The following is a 22,779-nucleotide window of genomic DNA, read 5'->3' on the forward strand; positions in this document are numbered from 1 at the left end:
GTTCATTATGTAGTTAGGGACTGTCATGACATCACTTTCAAGTGCACTCTGACTTAACTGCTTGAAAGCCGAGTTATAATTCGAAGTAAAGAGGGGTTGGGGCGTGGCTATAAGATGACTGACAGGTGGCCCGTGTAAAAGTGAACAAGCATTCCAGACCATAATGCAGTAATGAAAAGAGAGAGCGCTTCCTTCCTCTGGGATTAATTACATTAAACATCTCCATGTGGAAAACTAATTCCACCTGAACAGGGGCTCAGTCACCATCACCAACACTAACACTGATACGGATGCTGTTTTTATTTGTTTTTCTTTCTTTCTCACATTTAAGGTGTACAGGGCAAATTCACAGTAAACACACACCATTCTGTCTTCACTGGATGTACTCTATAGTTTTAAAAGCTTAAATGTGACATTAACAAGAAACGGAAGGAAAAATCTTTATGTGAGGAAGAGCGAGTTGCAGAGTAATACACATCTGTGCTCTCTCTCTCGCTCTGGGTCTGTTGTTCATCACACGGGACCCTTGTAAAGAAGATCTTACTCCACTGTGTGTGTGTGTGTGTGTGTGTGTGTGTGTGTGTGTGTGTGTGTGTGTGTGAGGTCCTATAAAGGTAGTACAAATCAGTTATCTAAAAAAAAAACAAAAAAAAGATGCGGTTTAGAGCACTGAGGTTTCAGCATTTCCCCCTTTTTGGTTTGTGTAATTCTTCCCTTCTCTTTCTGTTTTGTATTTTCTTGCTTCATTTTTTCTTTCATTCACTTTTTTCTTTTTCTTTCTTTCTCTGTACTTTATCTCTCTCTTTCTTTCTTTCTTTCTTTCTTTCTTTCTCTCACTTCTTTCTCTTTTTCTGTTTCTTTTTCTTTCTCTTTTTCGCTTTTTCTCTTTGTTTTTTGTACTTTCTCGCTTCTTTCTTTCTTTCGTTGTCTCTTCTTTCTTTTTCTTTCTCTCTTTTTCTTTCTTTCTATTTTGTTCTTTCTCGCTTCTTTTTCTTTCTTTCTTACTTTTTCTTTCTTTCTCTTTCTTTCTTACTTTCTTTTATTAACTACACAGGCTAATGGATATAAATGGATATTTGTAATAAAAATAATCTGTGCTCCTGTAATGGTTCTTGTGCTATGACTCTTTATTGCCTACTGTGTGATCCAAATCATTCTATTTGTGTGTGTGAAGGTCGACCGACTTCAAGGATTTCCTGAAAAGAGCACTGGATAAGAATCCCGAGTCGCGCCCGTCGGCCTCCCAGCTCCTCCAGGTGAGTGAGAGTGTGTGTTGTGTTACTCCTTTTGCACAGGTATGGTATTAAACACACACTCACACAGTGCTGAATAAGGGGGTAAAACAGAGAGTGAATGTGTTCGATATGCTCGAGTCCCAGCCTCCAGTTTGAGTTCAGTTAAAGTGGGCGTCATCACTTCCTGTTTAGGTTTGGAGGATGGAAGGAATGACGGTAATTTGCATATTTTCTTTCTTTCTGAGGAGAGAAAGAAGAAAGGAAACACTTCAGCTGGGTTCTACTCTATTCTTTGTCAGGAAGATCTTTCAGCGGTTTTATTTTCCTATAACATGCACCCCAGTGTTTTATTCCTCTTACACCACAGCAACCTAGAAATGTTCATTTATTAAAGAACACGTCATACTTTTATTTTTTTAACCATTTAGTTACGTTTAGTGTTCTGTGAACAGGTTAGTTCCTGTTGTCACTTACATTATAGCAGCTATAAATTTAGTTACAGCTTTACCACTGACTGTTACAAAGCACTGAAACTGGAGACTCCCTCCATCAATGTTAAATAGTAGAGATATTTAAATATTATTGATTTTTTTTTTTTTTTAAACTGAGTGGGAATATTAATTACAGCTAAACACAGGTTTCAGTAGTGTTCAGTTTCAGAGGCGAGTGTACGTAACTGCTGAATGTGAAGCAGACTGTGTGTGTATGAAGGTAGAGTGTTAACAGGACTGTGTGTGATGACGGGATGCCGCGGTCAGGTACAGGCTAACAGATGGTAAATGTCTGCTCTTGTGTGTGTGTGTGTGTGTGTGTGTGTGTGTGTGTGTGTGTGTGTGTGTGTGTAAAAGCGAAGGCTTCAAGTCGGTCTTTTGTTGTGGTTGTCGCCGTGTTCCAGATGTTAACATACATGAGCTCGGATAGTTTGCAGCATCAGTCAGTAACGAACAAAGCAGAGTTAGCAGATCATCTGTTTCATTTCTTTCTTTTTTTCTTTCTTTCTTTCTCAATCTATCTATTTATTTGCTTATTTATTTGGCATTCTGTTTCTCTTTATATCTTTATCTCTGTTACACTCCCACTCCCTTTTTATGTTTCTGCCTTTCTTTTTTCTTTCTTTCTCTCTTGCTTACTTTTTCTTTCTTTCTTTTCTCTCTCTTGCTTACTGTGTTGTTCTTTCTTTCTTTTTTCTTTCTTTCTGTCTCTTGCTTGCCCACCTTTATTTATGTGTGTCTCTCTTTATTTCTTTCTCTCTCGCTCACTTTCTTTCTTTCTTTCTTTCTTTCTTTCTTTCTTTTTCTCTCTTTTGCTCACTTTGTCTTTCTTTGTCAATTTATCTATTTACTTATTTATTTGGCATTCTGTTTCTCTTTTTCTTTCTCTCTGTTATACTCTCACTCCCCTTTTATGTCTTTCTTTATTTCTTTTCTCTCTTGCTCACTTTGTGTCTTTCTTTCTCTGTCTCTCTTGTGCTCACTTTATTTGTTTGTGTCTTTCTCTCTCTCTCTCTCTCTCTCTCTCTCTCTCTCTCTCTCTCTCTCTCTCTCTCTCTCTTTGCAGTGTGAAAACAAAACGTACCTGAAGCATTAATTTGACTTGGTCTCTGTGAACACTCTCTCTTCTGATGTGTGCCGTATTCTCCATGATAAACTGGTGGCCATAAACCTCAGTTAGTTGTTAGCAACATTAGTGTGATGGAGAATAAAGTAGTGTTGATTTGAAAGTAGGTCATGAAGCAGCGACTCAGAACGAGCTTTTCCTCTGTGTGTATTTCAGAAAGCAGTAGAAGGCTAACAGGAAGTGATCATGTGGTTTCCTCTAGACATGAAAACACCATCCATTAAACCCGTTACCTCACGCAGAGGTCCGAACAGGTTCTGTTCACGGATTACAGACTTTTATCTGGAACTGATTATTTACTTGTGTGTGTTGCAATTTGTTTGTCTGGCTTTGTGTTATTTTTTTATTATATTGTGCGATTTTATTTTATTCACTATACAGCACTTCAGTTAACTTTAAGCAGTTTGTTTAAATTCGCTTTATAAATAAATCTTACTTCATTTTTGCAGTTCAAATAGAAACTCTAGTAAATGTCCTATAAGACAGTCTGAGCATAAACTCGTACCGTCATTTAATCTCCTGTTTGTTATTGTCCCCGGTTTGTGATCAGTGTAAGTGGAGTGAGTGGAGACGTGAATTGAAGATGTTTGAGCTGCAGCGAGGGTTCCTGTGGTTCCTGTGGGTCTCATTATGTTCCTCTCTCACTCTCACATGCGCTTCACCTTCACCAGCTGGACTCATTCAATTAGCCCGCGTGCAGAGGGGATGAATAATGGATGAACATTATTTTTCCTCTCTCCGCTACACTTCTGCTTTCACAGCTCTTTGTGTGTGTGTGTGTGTGTGTGTGTGTGTGTGTGTGTGTGTGTGTATGTGAGAGACTCTGCTTCATACCTGTGTACCAACCGAGCATTGTTTTTCATCACACCCTGTATTCTGCTGACCCGAGCCATTTTCACTGTGTGTGTTCTGGACAATTAGGAGATAAAAGGGCTCATGACGTTCTTGGAGGCTCCGCCCACATGTTGTCGCCAGTGTTTGTTTACTACTAATCACACTAATGCTAACCGCTCTAGCCAGACAACTATGACTTTTGTTATAGTGCAGTTTTGGCAGTAGTCTCTTTCTAGACATCTCAAAATAAGAGTTTGTGATTTCGGATGTCAGTCAGACTGTTGATCAGGGTGACACTAGCCAATCACATGCATCCTTTAGCTCATGTATACTGATTATGGAAGTTTGAAATTGTGTGATGGCTGCAGTCACTTATCTCTGGTTAAGGCCTGTCCATTAACTGGTTAAGACCAGGCAAAAAATTAGTCTAGGAACCGGCTGAGACCTGTCTAAGACTTGCCTAGGAAATGGTTAGGAACTGTCTAGGACTTGGATAGGAAATGGTTAGGATCTGTCTAAACTGGTTAAGACCATTCAGAAATAAGGCTAGGATCTGGCTATGACCTTGATAGAAACAGGATAAGACCTTCTTGCTACGACCTGGTTAGGACCTAGCGAGTACATGGCTAAGACCTAGCTGAGACCTGGCATTTGGGATGAGGCCGACCTGTGTAGGCTGTGGTTTGGGACCCAGTCTGTGTTCCTGTTGTAAACCCTGTCCTCTTTCTGTCTTCTTTCTGTCACTTTGTGTCTCAGCACCCCTTTGTGAGCTCAGTGAAGACGAATCGTCCTCTGATGGAGTTGGTGGCTGAAGCCAAAGCTGAAGTGATGGAGGAGATGGAAGAGGACAGCAACGAGGAAGCGGACGAGGACGAGAATCATGACATCACAGCTGTAAGTGCTTCTCTTTTCCTGTTTCTCCCTCACTCCCCTCACTCCCCTCACTCACTCCCCTCACTCCCCTCACTCCCCTCACTCCCCTCACTCCCCTCACTCACTCACTCACTCACTCACTCACTCAGAGTTTCTGTTCCATTTGGACTAGTAGGGAGCACAGAATTCCCAAAACAAGAGTGCTGACTCGTGACTTTGGCCCTTGACCAAAACGTGTGGCTCAGAGGTCTGTGTTCCAAATTTACTCACAGGAGTTGAAACGATGGGGTCAAAGGGCTGAGTTTCAAATCAGTGGTCCGGGGGTTAAAACCTCCGAGCAACACGTCTTGGGGCGATTGGGCAGAAGGGCTGCATTTCAAATAAACTATTTAAAAGCCAGAATGCCAAGAAAAAAGTCGTCTTGGGTTGTCCGAGTATCAGAGGTCTGTGATTATGGCTGTGCGATTTAACAGAAATATCACATTGCGATACTCAGACATTTCTACAATTCAGGATATAAAGGTTTGTTAATAAACTGCCAGCAGAACAGGAATATTTAAAAAAGAAAAAAAAAAAAAAAATTTCAAGGCTAAATCTGAGGAAGACTAGAAAAATCAATTATTTAAAAATATTGATACAAAAATACACAAACAATTAACAAGAAGGATTCAGTATGAAATATTACCATAAGATCAGCTGCTTTTAATTAAAGTTTATAAAGCAATTCAGTTTTTTATTTATTTATTTTTATTTTTTTAAGATATCACTATACTGGAGATATCTCAGAGAAGTGTATTGTGACATCATCTATCAAGATACTGATGTTGTATCATATCGCCCAGCTCTGTCAGTGGTCCAAGTCAACATGATTTTAAACACAAATTAATGAGTAAAATGAACTCCTGCTATTTTAAACATTAATAAGTGTGTCAAAGTCAGCTGTTGGGAGCCTGAAGTGCTAAATATGACCTGGTTAAGTCGAGGTCAAAGGTTGGATTAGGAATTGTTCCTACTTAACTGATGAATTGAGTCAGCACGCTATATCAAACAGGAACACTGAGCCATTTGAAGATAAATTTGGAGATGTATGAAAATAAAGTGGGGAAAACAGCCAACAGACCACACACACATCAGTTTCTCTTGCGTGCTCTCTCTCTCTCTCTCTCTCTCTCTCTCACATATTGTGTAACACTTCCTTTAACCTATTGTGGTTGAATTGGTGCTCGGCTCGTCCCACCCAACTCGGCGTCTCTGTACAAAGCGCTATTTTAAATCTCCTTGCCATTTCACTCTGAGAACCTTGAATATCTCCTTGCCATTTCACTCTGAGAACCTTGAATAAAAACAATTTTATATATATATATATATATATATATATATATATATATATATATATATATATATATATATATATATATATATATATAAACACACACAATAACACAATGCCAGCACTTTAGATGTCTTGCTTCTGAAATTTTAAGCTTTTAATAATTTGTTTACAAAAATAATGGAAATAGAAAAGGCCGTTCCTTAATTTTATATCAAAAATATTTTTAACCTGATCTGTTAAATATAAATGATATAAATAAATCAATAAATAAACAGAATGATTGGATTAAGCTTGAGTTTGTTTTTTGTCATTAGAGGTGCTGAAGTTCTTTAAAAACAAAACCAACAAAAACCCCAACGTTGTTGGTTCAAATTGTGTATGATAATAATCTCTGTTAATGACTTCAGAAGACACAAATCTTGATACAATACTTGATGTGTCATTTATTTGATTTTGGAACACTCCATTTTTCACAATCAATCAAACTCTTATTAGACCAAATTCCGAAGTCCGAATACACACAACACACTGCTTGGAGTTTTTAAATTTGGCGTCGGCTTGTTTACAGGCAGGTACAGGTGTGCGTGCGTGCGGTTCGTGTGTCGATGATGAGCGTCTTTTTGATGTGAAGGTTTGGACGTGTTCACGGGTGTTGAGTGAAAGACATGGGTGTTTAGGTTTCGACGGAATGTTTCGCATTCCAGCTTTAATTGCTGTTTAACTCTAATAAAGCGCTTTATAAACATTGTGTTTTGATTACGTACATAAAGTATTTATGTACATCCTTATTCTACTGCTGAGCAGTTATTCTCATTGATGGAATGAGGAAGTTTTCACTTCTAGATTTATGTCACGTTTAATTTGTAGCCTTCATAGCTGAAATATTTTCTCTCCTTCCTCCAGCGTCCGGGGAAAGATCCCTCAGAAACGAGTCAGACTAGTTTAGAAGGCGACCACACGCCTCTCCCGGAGAGTCCCATCGACGCCGAGCCGCTGAAACTGGAGAAGAAGCTCTCCGACCAGGACCGGGACAAACCTTCCAGCTTGGATTCGGGGATCGAGGATGGAAAAAGCACACCGACGTCGGAGGAGGAAGGAAAAGGGGCGGAGCCTCTGGAATACGAGTGCGAGTCGCCGTCGTCGCCGGTCCCCATCCTCAAAATGGCGGAGCCGGAAGAGCACGAGGAGCAAGAGGGCAGAGCCAAGGATGAGAGCGAGACATCGAGTCTCCCCCTGGTAGTGCGGAGTGGAAGTACGTATGGAAAGCCTGAACAGGAAGCTGACGTTCTGCCTCACGCTCACGGGAAGTTGAACAAACGTTGCTCGGACTCGGGGAGTCAGGCGTCTGAGAATCTCGACATCAGCCTGAGCTCCACGGGGAATAGAGACAGCATCTCTGTCACTGCACGGGTAAGTGTGTGTGTGTGTGCGTGTGTGTGTGTGCGTGTGTGTGTGTGCGTGTGTGTGTGTGCGTGTGTGTGTGTGCGTGTGTGTGTGTGCGTGTGTGTGTGTGCGTGTGTGTGTGTGCGTGTGTGTGTGTGCGTGTGTGTGTGTGCGTGTGTGTGTGTGCGTGTGTGTGTGTGTGTGTGTGCGTGTGTGTGTGTGTGCGTGTGTGTGTGTGTGCGTGTGTGTGTGTGTGCGTGTGTGTGTGTGTGCGTGTGTGCGTGTGTGTGTGTGTGCGTGTGTGTGTGTGCGTGTGTGTGTGTGCGTGTGTGTGTGTGCGTGTGTGTGTGTGCGTGTGTGTGTGTGTGTGTCTGTCTGGATACAAAAAATAGTTTCGGACATATTTGTGTATTTAATTTTATAGGTTGTCACTTCCGTGCAAATGATTGAAAGTTCTTGGATGACACATCCTGCACTAGTCTTGTGTTCGTCCAATTAAATACTCTCTAGTGCGTATAAACCCTGCCCCTGGGGGTGTGTCTTGCTCTCCAGTAGTAGCAATAAACTTGATCGGTGTGTTTTTGGCCACGGTTTTTCATGCACACTGTTCCCTTTTCCAATGGAGAATTAATGGGTGGAGTTTGTTAATTAGGAAGAGGGCGGAGGAGGGTTTAATTATCAATGCTGGAATGTCACTACCTACCTCAGAATGATGGACCGTGCTGATTTTATATACTGGTCTTTATATCGTCGTATAGGATTAAAGTTGTCCTGGTTAATTAAAGAAGACAGGTGAAAAGGACTGGTGAAGAGGACAGGTGTGGGTGGGTGAAGGTTCTGACAAATACTTAACGTGAGCTAATCTACCGTGAGGTTGGTTTAGATTGGGTGGGGGCGTGGCGTAAACCGAACGTTATTGGCTGTTCAGGCACTTCAGCACACAGTCACACTGACTTCCCGTTTCAAACGTCAAAGAAACTGAATCGAATCAGGACACTCGAGCTGTTTTGTATGGACTTTAATACTTCCTTATTTGAATTAACATAATGCGGTTTAAACGTGAGAATTGTGTTAAAATTGTTAAAGCAGATTGTGGTGAGTGTGTATTCATCTCAGGGGTAATTATAACACACAGTACAGGAGATGTAGCAGTGATGGTGTGTGGGTAGAGGTTCAGACTTCGGGGCTCCAACAGTACAGTAGAGCTATTGAGTCGAGGTGTTTGCTCTGGAAATGACCAAACAGAGGAGATGGGGTGTGTGTGTGTGTGAAACACTGATGTGTTTTCCTGGTGAAAACACATCAGTGTAAATTCTACTAAAGTTCCACCCGGCAGTGTTTATATCTACGGTGTTTATATACTATTGCATTACTGCTGCACTACTGTCAGAGCTGCTGTTATAGAAAACTAATCAACACCTGCAGACCCAATCACAGTCCAGAACTCAGCAGCGCCGTGATGTAAATGAAATGGATCAGGAAGATTTGGGTCTCACTCTCTCTCGGTGTGTCTCTGTCTCTCTAATTCTCTCTCTCTCACCCTCTCTCTCTCGTTGTCACCTCAGTGCTGGAAGCTACGAGTCTGTAGAAGCAGCTGAATAAACACACAACACACTGCTGTTTAAATAAAGGAACTGTAAGCAAACAGAGAGGACAGACCGAGTACAGGTGGACGGACAGAAAGACAGACAGAGGACAGAGAGGATGGATGGACAGAGAGGACCGAAAAATAGAGGGGAAGGGAAAAGGGATTTTACATGGAATAAATCCTTCTGTAATATTGTATGCAACAGTTATGTCAATACAGAGACAATAGAGACTGTGTGTATGTGTGTGTTTGAGAGAGATACTGATGCACTCAAGTACTGAAGAGTACTCTGGAAAATATGAGTGTATTCCCAGTGACTTGCTCTGCTTAATGAATAGAGTTCTAGTTCAGAAACACTCTCTTCTCTCTCTCTCTCTCTCTCTCTCTCTCTCTCTCTCTCTCGCTCTCTCGCTCTCTCGCTCTCTCTCGCTCTCTCTCACACACACACACACACACACTGACTATGAACACACAGAAGGCACCGGCTTTAACACAATAAGGCATTTGGGAGAAATGGATTTGTGGGGAAAAAAGTAAAGGACCGTAAGAGAGAGACAGTGAGATGTAGAGAGAGAGAGAAAGAAGTGTGTGTGTGCACGCATATGTTAAACACTGCATAATAAAAGTCACCTATTTATTACACCTCTTCCATTTTACGTGACGTGACAAACATTTAAACGGATTCAGTCGCCATGGTGACCACGAAGTTCATATTCAGTATTGGAGAATGAACTCTGGTTTACAAACTTTCTCTGCTTACTTTTTGCTGTATTTAAAGTGTGTGTGTGTGTGTGTGTGTGTGTGTGTGTGTGTGTAGGATGCTCTGTTTTACAGACGCACTCTGAAGCGCACTCGTAAGTATGTGGTGGATGGTGTGGAGGTGAGCGTCACAACGTCCAAGATCATCGGAGAAGATGAGAAGAAGGACGAGGAGATGAGATTCCTCAGGTATACACACACACACACACACACACACACACACACACTTTGTTTTTTGTTTCTTTTTTCCCCTCGTTTTCTTTTCACTATCCTTCTCCTCTCTTTTGTTCTTCTGTTGTTTACCTTCATCTTCTCATGTTTTTACCCTTTCTTCTCTTTCCCCTCTCCCCCACACTCTTCTTCCCTTTCCTATGTGTTCTTCTCTTTCTTCATCTCTTTCCTCATATCTGATCTTCTCCTTTGTTTCCCTCCTTTTCCTCTCCTCTCTTCTACTTTGTGCTTCACTTCTTCTTCTTTTCTTTCATCCTCTGCGTTTCCGTCCCCTCCGTTTTCCCCCTCTCCTCTTCAACTCTCTTTTCTCTTCTCCTCTCGTCAGAGAGCTCTGAGTAAATAATCTATTTTCGGCATCTTGTTTGACTTCCCGTCCTCTCACATTAGAGCACAGGGGAGAGAGAGGGAGAGAGGGGGAAATATTGGCACCTTTTATTAAAAAAAAAATAGATGCCTAACACTAATTAAAATGTAATGCATACGTTAAAAAAATATTATTACATCCTTTTTTTTCTTCAAATGTTTGGGGCAAAATTATCGACACCCTTGATATTAAATAAATGATATATTTATACACTATTAAAAATACTAATTGTTATCCAATGAGGAAAAAATGCATATTTTAATGAGAATCCAGAAACGATAAACCTGAATTATTTATAAATAATTCGCAGGAGAGAGAGAGTTTTGTTTACATGTTCTGGTTGTTTACCTGCTCCGGTTATTCCACTCTTCAGTTCACTTCAAAACTGAAGAAAAAAAATACATGAAAATAAAATTAGAAGTAAAGTTTTAAAGTCCAGTCGTGTCGTTTAGAATAATATTTCAGCTTTAAAAAAACAAATGGATAGATATGTAGATGATCAGTTTTATATTGTTATTGCTAACAACAAAAAAATGTTCATACAAACTTTTATTTTCCCTTTCAGTCTTATAGACTTTACTGCCATCTAGTGGTGACACTCATAACCTCTTCTTCTCTTCTCTTCTATTCCCTTCTTATTTTCTTCTTCTCTTCTCCATCTTTTTTCTTCATTTTCTTCTCTTCTCATTCTCTTCTTTTTCTTCCCTTCTCTTCATCTCTTTATTTTCTTCATTTCTCCTCACCTTCTTTTTCCTCCTTTTCATCTTTTTCACCTTTCTTATTCATTTGTTCTGTTTTGTTTCTCTTCTTTTGTTTCTTTCGTCTTCTCTTTTGCTTCCTTTCCTTCTTTTTTAAATCTCTTTTTCTTCTCATCTCTTCTTTTCTCTTTTCTTCTATTCTTTATTTTTCTCTTCTTTTCATTTCTTTTCTTTTTGTTTCCTTTCTTATCTCTCTTTTATTTCTCTTTTTAAGCCTTCTGACATTTGCATTTTTCTCATCTTTTTGTTCCCACTTTTCTCATTTTATGGTGTTCTTCTCTTCTTTTCTCTCCTATTATCTTTTCTTTCCTCTTCTCATTTCACCTTTCCTTTTCTTCTCATTTTTTTTCTCTCCACTCTTTTTATTTCTTCCTTTTGCCTGGTGTGTGAATCAGTGTGAGTTTATTCTTGTGAACTTTTTTTGGAGAGTTCAGTGAGAAACGAGTGAATCATCAGACGAGTTCTGTAGGAGAAATTCGCTCTCATCAGCAGCTCTGATTGACAGAGGAGCACACACAATGTGTGTGTGACAGTGAAGTGAACGCGTGCCGTCACGTCTCGAACAATAACCATAACAAAATAATCAGAATTTCTGAAGCCTACACTGAGCAAAATACTAAGGAGCCGTCAGTCAGAATATTACTGTTCTGAGATTTAGTGTGTGTGTGTGTGTATAGGCGACAGGAGCTGAGAGAGCTGCGTCTGATCCAGAAGGAGGAACATCGTGCTCTGTCTGTCCTAAACTCTAAACTGGAGACTCAGAGAGAGCTCATGCAGAGACGCTTCGACCAGGAGATGAACGTGAGAAAACACACACACTACATTCATTTACCAATTGCATGAATGAGCATGTTCCTAATAAAGTGGCCGGACACACAAAAACCATCAATTATTAAGTGTGAAACAACTTAGATTAGAGACGGTTCTGATCCAGTATCCTGTATCACCGGCTCAGCATCCACAGAACAAACCTGATCCGATTCTGTAACCAATCAAGTCTGATCTGTCACAGAGTTACTTACAGAGCAACATAACTTTATATTTATATTACTTATTTATACACGACATGAATAATAAAGGAAAATGGAATAAGAGAGTGAGAGAATGAGTAAATAAGCAAGTGAAGAAAAGAAAAATTGAACGGGGGGAAAAAAGAATAGAAGCACAGATAATAGAATGAGAAAAGAAAAACAGTCAGTAAGAAGGAAAGAAAGCAAGATACAAAGAAAGAAGAAGAGAAAGAACAGTAACTAGAAGAAAGGGCTAAGAAAAGAAACAAACAAACAAATGGTAAGTAATAAGCAGGACAGAAAGAACAAAAAACATGAAAAGAAAAGAGAGAAAGTGACAGATTTTTTTTTTTAAATACAAAAAGTTTGTGTATGTGGTGGTCTGCTCTTGCAGGCAAAGAAGAAGTTCTTCGACACAGAGCTAGAGAACTTGGAGAAGCAGCAGAAGCAGACGATAGAGAAGATGGAGCTGGAGCACGCCATGGGTCTGCGCGAGGAGAGCAAACGAATTCGGGCGGAGCAGGAGCGAGCGCTACACCGATTCCAGGAGCAGATGAAACAGCGTAAGAAGGAGGTGAGTCACCGATGACCACAAGAACCATGGGCCTGCTTATAACCCACTCTGGGGCTGAAGCTGGGAACTGTGAGCTGTACTGATTGAGGGTGGAGCTGTAGAAAAAGTGATGAACGTTGGTGATGTTCTGACCTGTCTGTGGTGACGTTCTGACCTGTCTGTGGTGACGTTCTGACCTGTCTGTGGTGACGTTCTGACGTGTCTGTTCTGACGTTCTGACGTGTCTGTGGTGACGTTCAGACCTGTCTGTTCTGACGTGTCTGTGGTGACGTTCTGACCTGTCTGTGGTGACGTTCTGACCTGTCTGTTCTGACGTTCTGACGTGTCTGTGGTGACGTTCAGACCTGTCTGTTCTGACGTGTCTGTGGTGACGTTCAGACCTGTCTGTTCTGACGTGTCTGTGGTGACGTTCTGACCTGTCTGTTCTGACGTGTCTGTGGTGACGTGTCTGTGGTGACGTTCTGACCTGTCTGTTCTGACCTGTCTGTGGTGACGTTCTGACCTGTCTGTGGTGACGTTCTGACGTGTCTGTTCTGACGTGTCTGTGGTGACGTTCTGACCTGTCTGTTCTGACGTGTCTGTGGTGACGTTCTGACGTGTCTGTGGTGACGTTCAGACCTGTCTGTTCTGACGTGTCTGTGGTGACGTTCTGACCTGTCTGTTCTGACGTGTCTGCGGTGACGTTCTGACCTGTCTGTTCTGACGTGTCTGCGGTGACGTTCTGGCGTGTCTGCGGTGACGTTCTGACGTGACGTTCTGACCTGTCTGTTCTGACGTGTCTGCGGTGACGTTCTGACCTGTCTGCGGTGACGTTCTGACGTGTCTGTGGTGACGTTCTGACCTGTCTGTTCTGACGTGTCTGTTGTGACGTGTCTGTGGTGACATTCTGACCTGTCTGTTCTGACGTGTCTGCGGTGACGTTCTGACGTGTCTGTTCTGACGTGTCTGTGGTGACGTTCTGACCTGTCTGTTCTGACGTGTCTGTGGTGACGTTCTGACGTGTCTGTGGTGACATTCTGACCTGTCTGTTCTGACGTGTCTGTGGTGACGTTCTGACGTGTCTGTGGTGACATTCTGACCTGTCTGTTCTGACGTGTCTGTGGTGACGTTCTGACGTGTCTGTTCTGACATGTCTGCGGTGACGTTCTGACGTGACGTTCTGACGTGTCTGCGGTGACGTTCTGACGTGTCTGTTCTGACCTGTCTGTGGTGACGTTCTGACGTGTCTGTGGTGACGTTCTGACCTGTCTGTGGTGACGTTCTGACGTGTCTGTGGTGACGTTCTGACCTGTCTGTGGTGACGTTCTGACGTGTCTGTTCTGACGTTCTGACGTGTCTGTGGTGACGTTCAGACCTGTCTGTTCTGACGTGTCTGTGGTGACGTTCTGACCTGTCTGTGGTGACGTTCTGACCTGTCTGTTCTGACGTTCTGACGTGTCTGTGGTGACATTCAGACCTGTCTGTTCTGACGTGTCTGTGGTGACGTTCAGACCTGTCTGTTCTGACGTGTCTGTGGTGACGTTCTGACCTGTCTGTTCTGACGTGTCTGTGGTGACGTGTCTGTGGTGACGTTCTGACCTGTCTGTTCTGACCTGTCTGTGGTGACGTTCTGACCTGTCTGTGGTGACGTTCTGACGTGTCTGTTCTGACGTGTCTGTGGGGACGTTCTGACGTGTCTGTTCTGACGTGTCTGTGGTGACGTTCTGACGTGTCTGTGGTGACGTTCAGACCTGTCTGTTCTGACGTGTCTGTGGTGACGTTCTGACCTGTCTGTTCTGACGTGTCTGCGGTGACGTTCTGACCTGTCTGTTCTGACGTGTCTGCGGTGACGTTCTGGCGTGTCTGCGGTGACGTTCTGACGTGACGTTCTGACCTGTCTGTTCTGACCTGTCTGCGGTGACGTTCTGACCTGTCTGCGGTGACGTTCTGACGTGTCTGTGGTGACGTTCTGACCTGTCTGTTCTGACGTGTCTGTTGTGACGTGTCTGTGGTGACATTCTGACCTGTCTGTTCTGACGTGTCTGCGGTGACGTTCTGACGTGTCTGTTCTGACGTGTCTGTGGTGACGTTCTGACCTGTCTGTTCTGACGTGTCTGCGGTGACGTTCTGACCTGTCTGTTCTGACGTGTCTGCGGTGACGTTCTGACGTGTCTGTGGTGACGTTCTGACGTGTCTGTTCTGACGTGTCTGTGGTGACGTTCTGACGTGTCTGTGGTGACGTTCTGACGTGTCTGTGGTGACGTGCTGACGTGTCTGTGGTGACATTCTGACCTGTCTGTTCTGACGTGTCTGTGGTGACATTCTGACCTGTCTGTTCTGACGTGTCTGTGGTGACGTTCTGACGTGTCTGTGGTGACGTTCTGACCTGTCTGTTCTGACGTGTCTGTGGTGACGTTCTGACGTGTCTGTGGTGACGTTCTGACGTGTCTGTTCTGACGTGTCTGTGGTGACGTTCTGACGTGTCTGTTCTGACGTGTCTGCGGTGACGTTCTGACCTGTCTGTTCTGACGTGTCTGTGGTGACGTTCTGACGTGTCTGTGGTGACGTTCTGACGTGTCTGCGGTGACGTGTCTGCGGTGACGTTCTGACGTGTCTGTGGTGACATTCTGACCTGTCTGTTCTGACGTGTCTGTGGTGACGTTCTGACGTGTCTGTTCTGACCTGTCTGTTCTGACGTGTCTGTGGTGACGTTCTGACGTGTCTGTTCTGACGTGTCTGTGGTGACGTTCTGACGTGACGTTCTGACGTGTCTGTTCTGACCTGTCTGTTCTGACGTGTCTGTGGTGACGTTCTGACGTGTCTGTGGTGACATTCTGACCTGTCTGTTCTGACGTGTCTGTGGTGACGTTCTGACGTGTCTGTGGTGACATTCTGACCTGTCTGTTCTGACGTGTCTGTGGTGACGTTCTGACGTGTCTGTTCTGACGTGTCTGCGGTGACGTTCTGACGTGACGTTCTGACGTGTCTGCGGTGACGTTCTGACGTGTCTGTTCTGACGTGTCTGTGGTGACGTTCTGACGTGTCTGTGGTGACGTTCTGACCTGTCTGTGGTGACGTTCTGACGTGTCTGCGGTGACGTTCTGACGTGACGTTCTGACGTGTCTGCGGTGATGTTCTGACGTGTCTGTGGTGACGTTCTGACCTGTCTGTTCTGACGTGTCTGTGGTGACGTTCTGACGTGTCTGTTCTGACGTGTCTGCGGTGACGTTCTGACGTGTCTGTGGTGACATTCTGACCTGTCTGTTCTGACGTGTCTGTGGTGACGTTCTGACGTGTCTGTTCTGACGTGTCTGCGGTGACGTTCTGACGTGTCTGTGGTGACGTTCTGACGTGTCTGTTCTGATGTGTCTGTGGTGACGTTCTGACGTGTCTGTTCTGACGTGTCTGTGGTGACGTTCTGACGTGTCTGTGGTGACGTTCTGACGTGTCTGCGGTGATGTTCTGACGTGTCTGTGGTGACATTCTGACCTGTCTGTTCTGACGTGTCTGTGGTGACGTTCTGACGTGTCTGTGGTGACATTCTGACCTGTCTGTTCTGATGTGTCTGTGGTGACGTTCTGACGTGTCTGTGGTGACATTCTGACCTGTCTGTGGTGACGTTCTGACGTGTCTGCGGTGACGTTCTGACGTGACGTTCTGACGTGTCTGCGGTGACGTTCTGACGTGTCTGTGGTGACTTTCTGACCTGTCTGTTCTGACGTGTCTGTGGTGACGTTCTGACCTGTCTGTTCTGACGTGTCTGTGGTGACGTTCTGACGTGTCTGTTCTGACGTGTCTGCGGTGACGTTCTGACGTGTCTGTGGTGACATTCTGACCTGTCTGTTCTGACGTGTCTGTGGTGACGTTCTGACGTGTCTGTTCTGACGTGTCTGCGGTGACGTTCTGACGTGTCTGTGGTGACATTCTGACCTGTCTGTTCTGACGTGTCTGTGGTGACGTTCTGACCTGTCTGTTCTGACCTGTCTGTGGTGACGTTCTGATGTGTCTGTGGTGACATTCTGACCTGTCTGTTCTGACGTGTCTGTGGTGACATTCTGACCTGTCTGTTCTGACGTGTCTGTGGTGACGTTCTGACGTGTCTGTGGTGACGTTCTGACGTGTCTGTGGTGACGTTCTGACGTGTCTGTTCTGACGTGTCTGTGGTGACGTTCTGACGTGTCTGTTCTGACGTGTCTGCGGTGACGTTCTGACCTGTCTGTTCTGACGTGTCTGTGGTGACGTTCTGACCTGTCTGCGGTGACGTGTCTGCGGTGACGTTCTGACGTGTCTGTGGTGACATTCTGACCTGTCTGTTCTGACGTGTCTGTGGTGACGTTCTGACGTTTCTGTTCTGACCTGTCTGTTCTGACGTGTCTGTGGTGACGTTCTGACGTGTCTGTGGTGACATTCTGACCTGTCTGTTCTGATGTGTCTGTGGTGACGTTCTGACGTGTCTGCGGTGACGTTCTGACGTGACGTTCTGACGTGTCTGTGGTGACGTTCTGACGTGTCTGTTCTGACCTGTCTGTGGTGACGTTCTGACGTGTCTGTTCTGACGTGTCTGCGGTGACGTTCTGACGTGACGTTCTGACGTGTCTGCGGTGACGTTCTGACCTGTCTGTTCTGACGTGTCTGTGGTGACGTTCTGACGTGTCTGTGGTGACGTTCTGACCTGTCTGTTCTGACGTGTCTGCGGTGACGTTCTGACCTGTCTGTTCTGACGTGTCTGTGGTGACGTTCTGATGTGTCTGTTCTGACGTGTCTGCGGTGACGTTCTGACCTGTCTGTTCTGACGTGTCTGTGGTGACGTTCTGACGTGTCTGTGGTGACGTTCTGACGTGTCTGTGGTGACGTTCTGACGTGTCTGTGGTGACATTCTGACCTGTCTGTTCTGACGTGTCTGTGGTGACGTTCTGACGTGTCTGTTCTGACGTGTCTGTGGTGACGTTCTGACGTGTCTGTGGTGACGTTCTGACCTGTCTGTGGTGACGTTCTGACGTGTCTGCGGTGACGTTCTGACGTGACGTTCTGACGTGTCTGCGGTGACGTTCTGACGTGTCTGTGGTGACGTTCTGACCTGTCTGTTCTGACGTGTCTGTGGTGACGTTCTGACGTGTCTGTTCTGACGTGTCTGCGGTGACGTTCTGACGTGTCTGTGGTGACATTCTGACCTGTCTGTTCTGACGTGTCTGTGGTGACGTTCTGACGTGTCTGTTCTGACGTGTCTGCGGTGACGTTCTGACGTGTCTGTGGTGACGTTCTGACGTGTCTGTTCTGATGTGTCTGTGGTGACGTTCTGACGTGTCTGTTCTGACGTGTCTGTGGTGACGTTCTGACGTGTCTGTGGTGACGTTCTGACGTGTCTGCGGTGATGTTCTGACGTGTCTGTGGTGACATTCTGACCTGTCTGTTCTGACGTGTCTGTGGTGACGTTCTGACGTGTCTGTGGTGACATTCTGACCTGTCTGTTCTGACGTGTCTGTGGTGACATTCTGACCTGTCTGTTCTGACGTGTCTGTGGTGACATTCTGACCTGTCTGTGGTGACGTTCTGACGTGTCTGCGGTGACGTTCTGACGTGACGTTCTGACGTGTCTGCGGTGACGTTCTGACGTGTCTGTGGTGACTTTCTGACCTGTCTGTTCTGACGTGTCTGTGGTGACGTTCTGACCTGTCTGTTCTGACGTGTCTGTGGTGACGTTCTGACGTGTCTGTTCTGACGTGTCTGCGGTGACGTTCTGACGTGTCTGTGGTGACATTCTGACCTGTCTGTTCTGACGTGTCTGTGGTGACGTTCTGACGTGTCTGTGGTGACATTCTGACCTGTCTGTTCTGACGTGTCTGTGGTGACGTTCTGACCTGTCTGTTCTGACCTGTCTGTGGTGACGTTCTGATGTGTCTGTGGTGACATTCTGACCTGTCTGTTCTGACGTGTCTGTGGTGACATTCTGACCTGTCTGTTCTGACGTGTCTGTGGTGACGTTCTGACGTGTCTGTGGTGACGTTCTGACGTGTCTGTGGTGACGTTCTGACGTGTCTGTTCTGACGTGTCTGTGGTGACGTTCTGACGTGTCTGTTCTGACGTGTCTGCGGTGACGTTCTGACCTGTCTGTTCTGACGTGTCTGTGGTGACGTTCTGACCTGTCTGCGGTGACGTGTCTGCGGTGACGTTCTGACGTGTCTGTGGTGACATTCTGACCTGTCTGTTCTGACGTGTCTGTGGTGACGTTCTGACGTTTCTGTTCTGACCTGTCTGTTCTGACGTGTCTGTGGTGACGTTCTGACGTGTCTGTGGTGACATTCTGACCTGTCTGTTCTGATGTGTCTGTGGTGACGTTCTGACGTGTCTGCGGTGACGTTCTGACGTGACGTTCTGACGTGTCTGTGGTGACGTTCTGACGTGTCTGTTCTGACCTGTCTGTGGTGACGTTCTGACGTGTCTGTTCTGACGTGTCTGCGGTGACGTTCTGACGTGACGTTCTGACGTGTCTGCGGTGACGTTCTGACCTGTCTGTTCTGACGTGTCTGTGGTGACGTTCTGACGTGTCTGTGGTGACGTTCTGACCTGTCTGTTCTGACGTGTCTGCGGTGACGTTCTGACCTGTCTGTTCTGACGTGTCTGTGGTGACGTTCTGATGTGTCTGTTCTGACGTGTCTGCGGTGACGTTCTGACCTGTCTGTTCTGACGTGTCTGTGGTGACGTTCTGACGTGTCTGCGGTGACGTTCTGACGTGTCTGTGGTGACGTTCTGACCTGTCTGTTCTGACGTGTCTGTGGTGACGTTCTGACGTGTCTGCGGTGACGTTCTGACCTGTCTGTTCTGACGTGTCTGTGGTGACGTTCTGACGTGTCTGTGGTGACGTTCTGACGTGTCTGTGGTGACGTTCTGACGTGTCTGTGGTGACGTTCTGACGTGTCTGTGGTGACGTTCTGACGTGTCTGTGGTGACGTTCTGACGTGTCTGTGGTGACATTCTGACCTGTCTGTTCTGACGTGTCTGTGGTGACGTTCTGACGTGTCTGTGGTGACGTTCTGACCTGTCTGTTCTGACGTGTCTGTGGTGACGTTCTGACCTGTCTGTTCTGACGTGTCTGTGGTGACGTTCTGACGTGACGTTCTGATGTGTCTGTGGTGACGTTCTGACCTGTCTGTTCTGACGTGTCTGTGGTGACGTTCTGACGTGTCTGTGGTGACGTTCTGACGTGTCTGTGGTGACATTCTGACGTGTCTGTGGTGACATTCTGACCTGTCTGTTCTGACGTGTCTGTGGTGACGTTCTGACGTCTGACGTGTCTGTTCTGACGTGTCTGTGGTGACGTTCTGACGTCTGACGTGTCTGTTCTGACGTGTCTGTTCTGACGTGTCTGCGGTGATGTTCTGACGTGACGTTCTGACGTGTCTGCGGTGACGTTCTGACGTGTCTGCGGTGACGTTCTGACCTGTCTGTTCTGACGTGTCTGTGGTGACGTTCTGACGTGTCTGCGGTGACGTTCTGACGTGTCTGTGGTGACATTCTGACCTGTCTGTTCTGACGTGTCTGTGGTGACATTCTGACGTGTCTGTGGTGACGTTCTGACGTGTCTGCGGTGACGTTCTGACGTGTCTGTGGTGACATTCTGACCTGTCTGTTCTGACGTGTCTGTGGTGACATTCTGACGTGTCTGTGGTGACGTTCTGACGTGTCTGCGGTGACGTTCTGACCTGTCTGTTCTGACGTGTCTGTGGTGACGTTCTGACGTGTCTGCGGTGACGTTCTGACGTGTCTGTTCTGACGTGTTTGCGGTGACGTTCTGACCTGTCTGTTCTGACGTGTCTGTGGTGACGTTCTGACGTGTCTGTGGTGACGTTCTGACGTGTCTGTTCTGACGTGTCTGCGGTGACGTTCTGACGTGTCTGTGGTGACATTCTGACGTGTCTGTTCTGACGTGTCTGTGGTGACGTTCTGACGTGTCTGTGGTGACGTTCTGACGTGTCTGCGGTGACGTTCTGACGTGTCTGTGGTGACATTCTGACCTGTCTGTTCTGACGTGTCTGCGGTGACGTTCTGACCTGTTTGCGGTGACGTTCTGACCTGTCTGTTTTGACGTGTCTGTGGTGACGTTCTGACGTGTCTGTTCTGACGTGTCTGTTCTGACGTGTCTGTTCTGACGTGTCTGTGTTGTTCCAGGTGAAACATGAAGTGGAGAAGTTGCCGAGGAACCAGAGGAAGGAGAATTTAAAGAGCCGCATGAATGAATTCCAGCAGACAAAAAGTTTTGAGGTGTGTGAAAGAGCATAAAAGATGCAGGCAAGATTTAAAAAAAATAAAAATAAAATTAAATAAAATAAATAAAATTGCAAGAAAATGTAAAAAATGAGGAAAGTAGAAAGAAAAGAATAACAAAAAAAATGATAGAAAGGTATGTGCAAGATAAGAAAGAACTGAATAACCATAGAAGGAAATAAATAAAGAATTAAGCAAAACAAAAGAGAAAGAAGGGAACGAGCAAGAATGAACGTAAGAATGAAATAAAGAATGAAGCAAGAGAAGGAATAATGAAATAAAAAGAAATAAAAGTTTTCTATTAATGTGCTTTTAACAGTTTTATTGATGTATAATAAATATCACAGAAGATTAGAATAAACTCTTTATAACTCACTAAAGGTGATTTAATTATTTATTCAATCACTACTGTCAGAGCTGCTGTTATAGAGAATGATTGTGTGTGTGTTAGGAGGAAAAGTTCAAAGAAGATCAGCGTAATTATCTGGACTCGACTTTAAAAAGCATCATCACTCGGAACAAGATGGAGATCGCTGAAACAGAGCGCCTGTGTCTCGACAAGAAACAGGGACTGATCAGAGGTGTGCATCTCACACACACACACACACACACACACACACACACACACAAAACGGATAGAAAGAAATAACATAAATTCTTACGTTTCTGTTTATACATTTTTTACTACACAAACCTGAGACCTGAAGAAAAGAAAGAAAGCAAGAACAAGGAACCAGTGGAAAACGTTTTTAAAGATGCACATCAATGCATTCCAACTGATGAAAGCAGGAAAGAATGAAAAAAATTGAAAAGGAAGGAATGAAAAAGGAAGAAATGAATGAATGAAATAAAGGAAGGTATTAAAAAGAAAAAAGGAGGGAAGGAAGGAAGGAAAGAAAAAAGGAAAGATGGAATGAAAGAGATAAAAAGGAAGGAAGGAATGAAAATAGGAAGTAATAAAAGGGGAAAAGGAATGAAATAGAGGAAAATTAAATGGAGGTAAGAAGATGAAGTAGGAAAGGAAGAAAGAAGGGAAGAAAAGCAAGTGAGAAAGAAAGGAAAGAGGAGGAAGTGAATACATAAGAGAATAATGAATGATATTTAAAGGAAAGAAATCAAACCCAATGAGACTTTACATGCTGCTACACAAACCTTAGACCTAGAAATAAAGCAGAATATATATATATATATATATATATATATATATATATATATATATATATATATATATATATATATATATATATATATATATATATAATAGATAGATAGATAGGTATTTCTTATTTAATAATGTTAAACAGTTTGTTGTGTTGTGTGATGTTTAGAGAAGGAAGGAGTGATCTGGGAACTGGAGGAGAAAAACCTGCATGAGAGGTGGCAGCTCCTCAAACAGCAGCTGAAGGAACAGTACTTCCTGCAGAGACACCAACTACTGAAGAAACACGAGAAGGTCTCGGCTTTACTCACACACACACACACACACACACTCTCTCTGTCGCTTTTTCTGCACTTTTTAAAAAAAGTCTTATTAACTTAAAAGAGAAGCAGGTGAGGGAACAACTGTTTATAGCTGATGTGTACGTGAGAACTTGATCGTAAACATTAAATGTAACTCTAAATGTACAAAAAATACAGCCTTTAATAAAAATAATCTTTTAATCGTCGTCACATTTTTGTGGTGTAAGAGGAATAAAACTTGCTGTTATAGGAAAATAATCATCTTCAGGGTGAGACCTCAGTACTTTATTATTGTGTGTGTGTGTGTAGGAACAAGAGCATATGAACTGTTACAACCAGCGTATGATTGAGCTTCTTAAAGTGCGGCAGCAGCAGGAGAGGAACAGGCTGCCGAAGATCCAGCGGAATGAAGGGAAAACTCGCATGGCCATGTTTAAGAAGAGTTTGCGCATTAATTCCTCAGGCAGCGCCGCAGAAGACCGCGAGAGGGTCAAGCAGGTCAGAGTCACGTCTATGCC

General features: G+C 44.4%; 1 protein-coding gene across 1 annotated transcript in view; it reads left to right on the forward strand.

Moving 5' to 3' along the window:
• stk10 (serine/threonine kinase 10) overlaps positions 1-22,779 on the forward strand; it is a 49,547-nt gene that overhangs the window by 23,936 nt on the left and 2,832 nt on the right. The window contains exons 7-16 of the mRNA XM_017492400.3: positions 1,175-1,256; positions 4,443-4,580; positions 6,796-7,302; positions 9,681-9,811; positions 11,653-11,776; positions 12,380-12,559; positions 20,705-20,797; positions 21,252-21,381; positions 22,129-22,253; positions 22,571-22,759. Of these exons, the coding sequence (XP_017347889.1) occupies positions 1,175-1,256; positions 4,443-4,580; positions 6,796-7,302; positions 9,681-9,811; positions 11,653-11,776; positions 12,380-12,559; positions 20,705-20,797; positions 21,252-21,381; positions 22,129-22,253; positions 22,571-22,759 (1,699 nt within the window). The remainder of the gene's footprint in view (positions 1-1,174; positions 1,257-4,442; positions 4,581-6,795; positions 7,303-9,680; positions 9,812-11,652; positions 11,777-12,379; positions 12,560-20,704; positions 20,798-21,251; positions 21,382-22,128; positions 22,254-22,570; positions 22,760-22,779) is intronic.

The sequence above is a fragment of the Ictalurus punctatus genome, chromosome 18 (assembly GCF_001660625.3).
Source record: "Ictalurus punctatus breed USDA103 chromosome 18, Coco_2.0, whole genome shotgun sequence".
NCBI classification, from domain to species: Eukaryota; Metazoa; Chordata; class Actinopteri; order Siluriformes; family Ictaluridae; genus Ictalurus; species Ictalurus punctatus.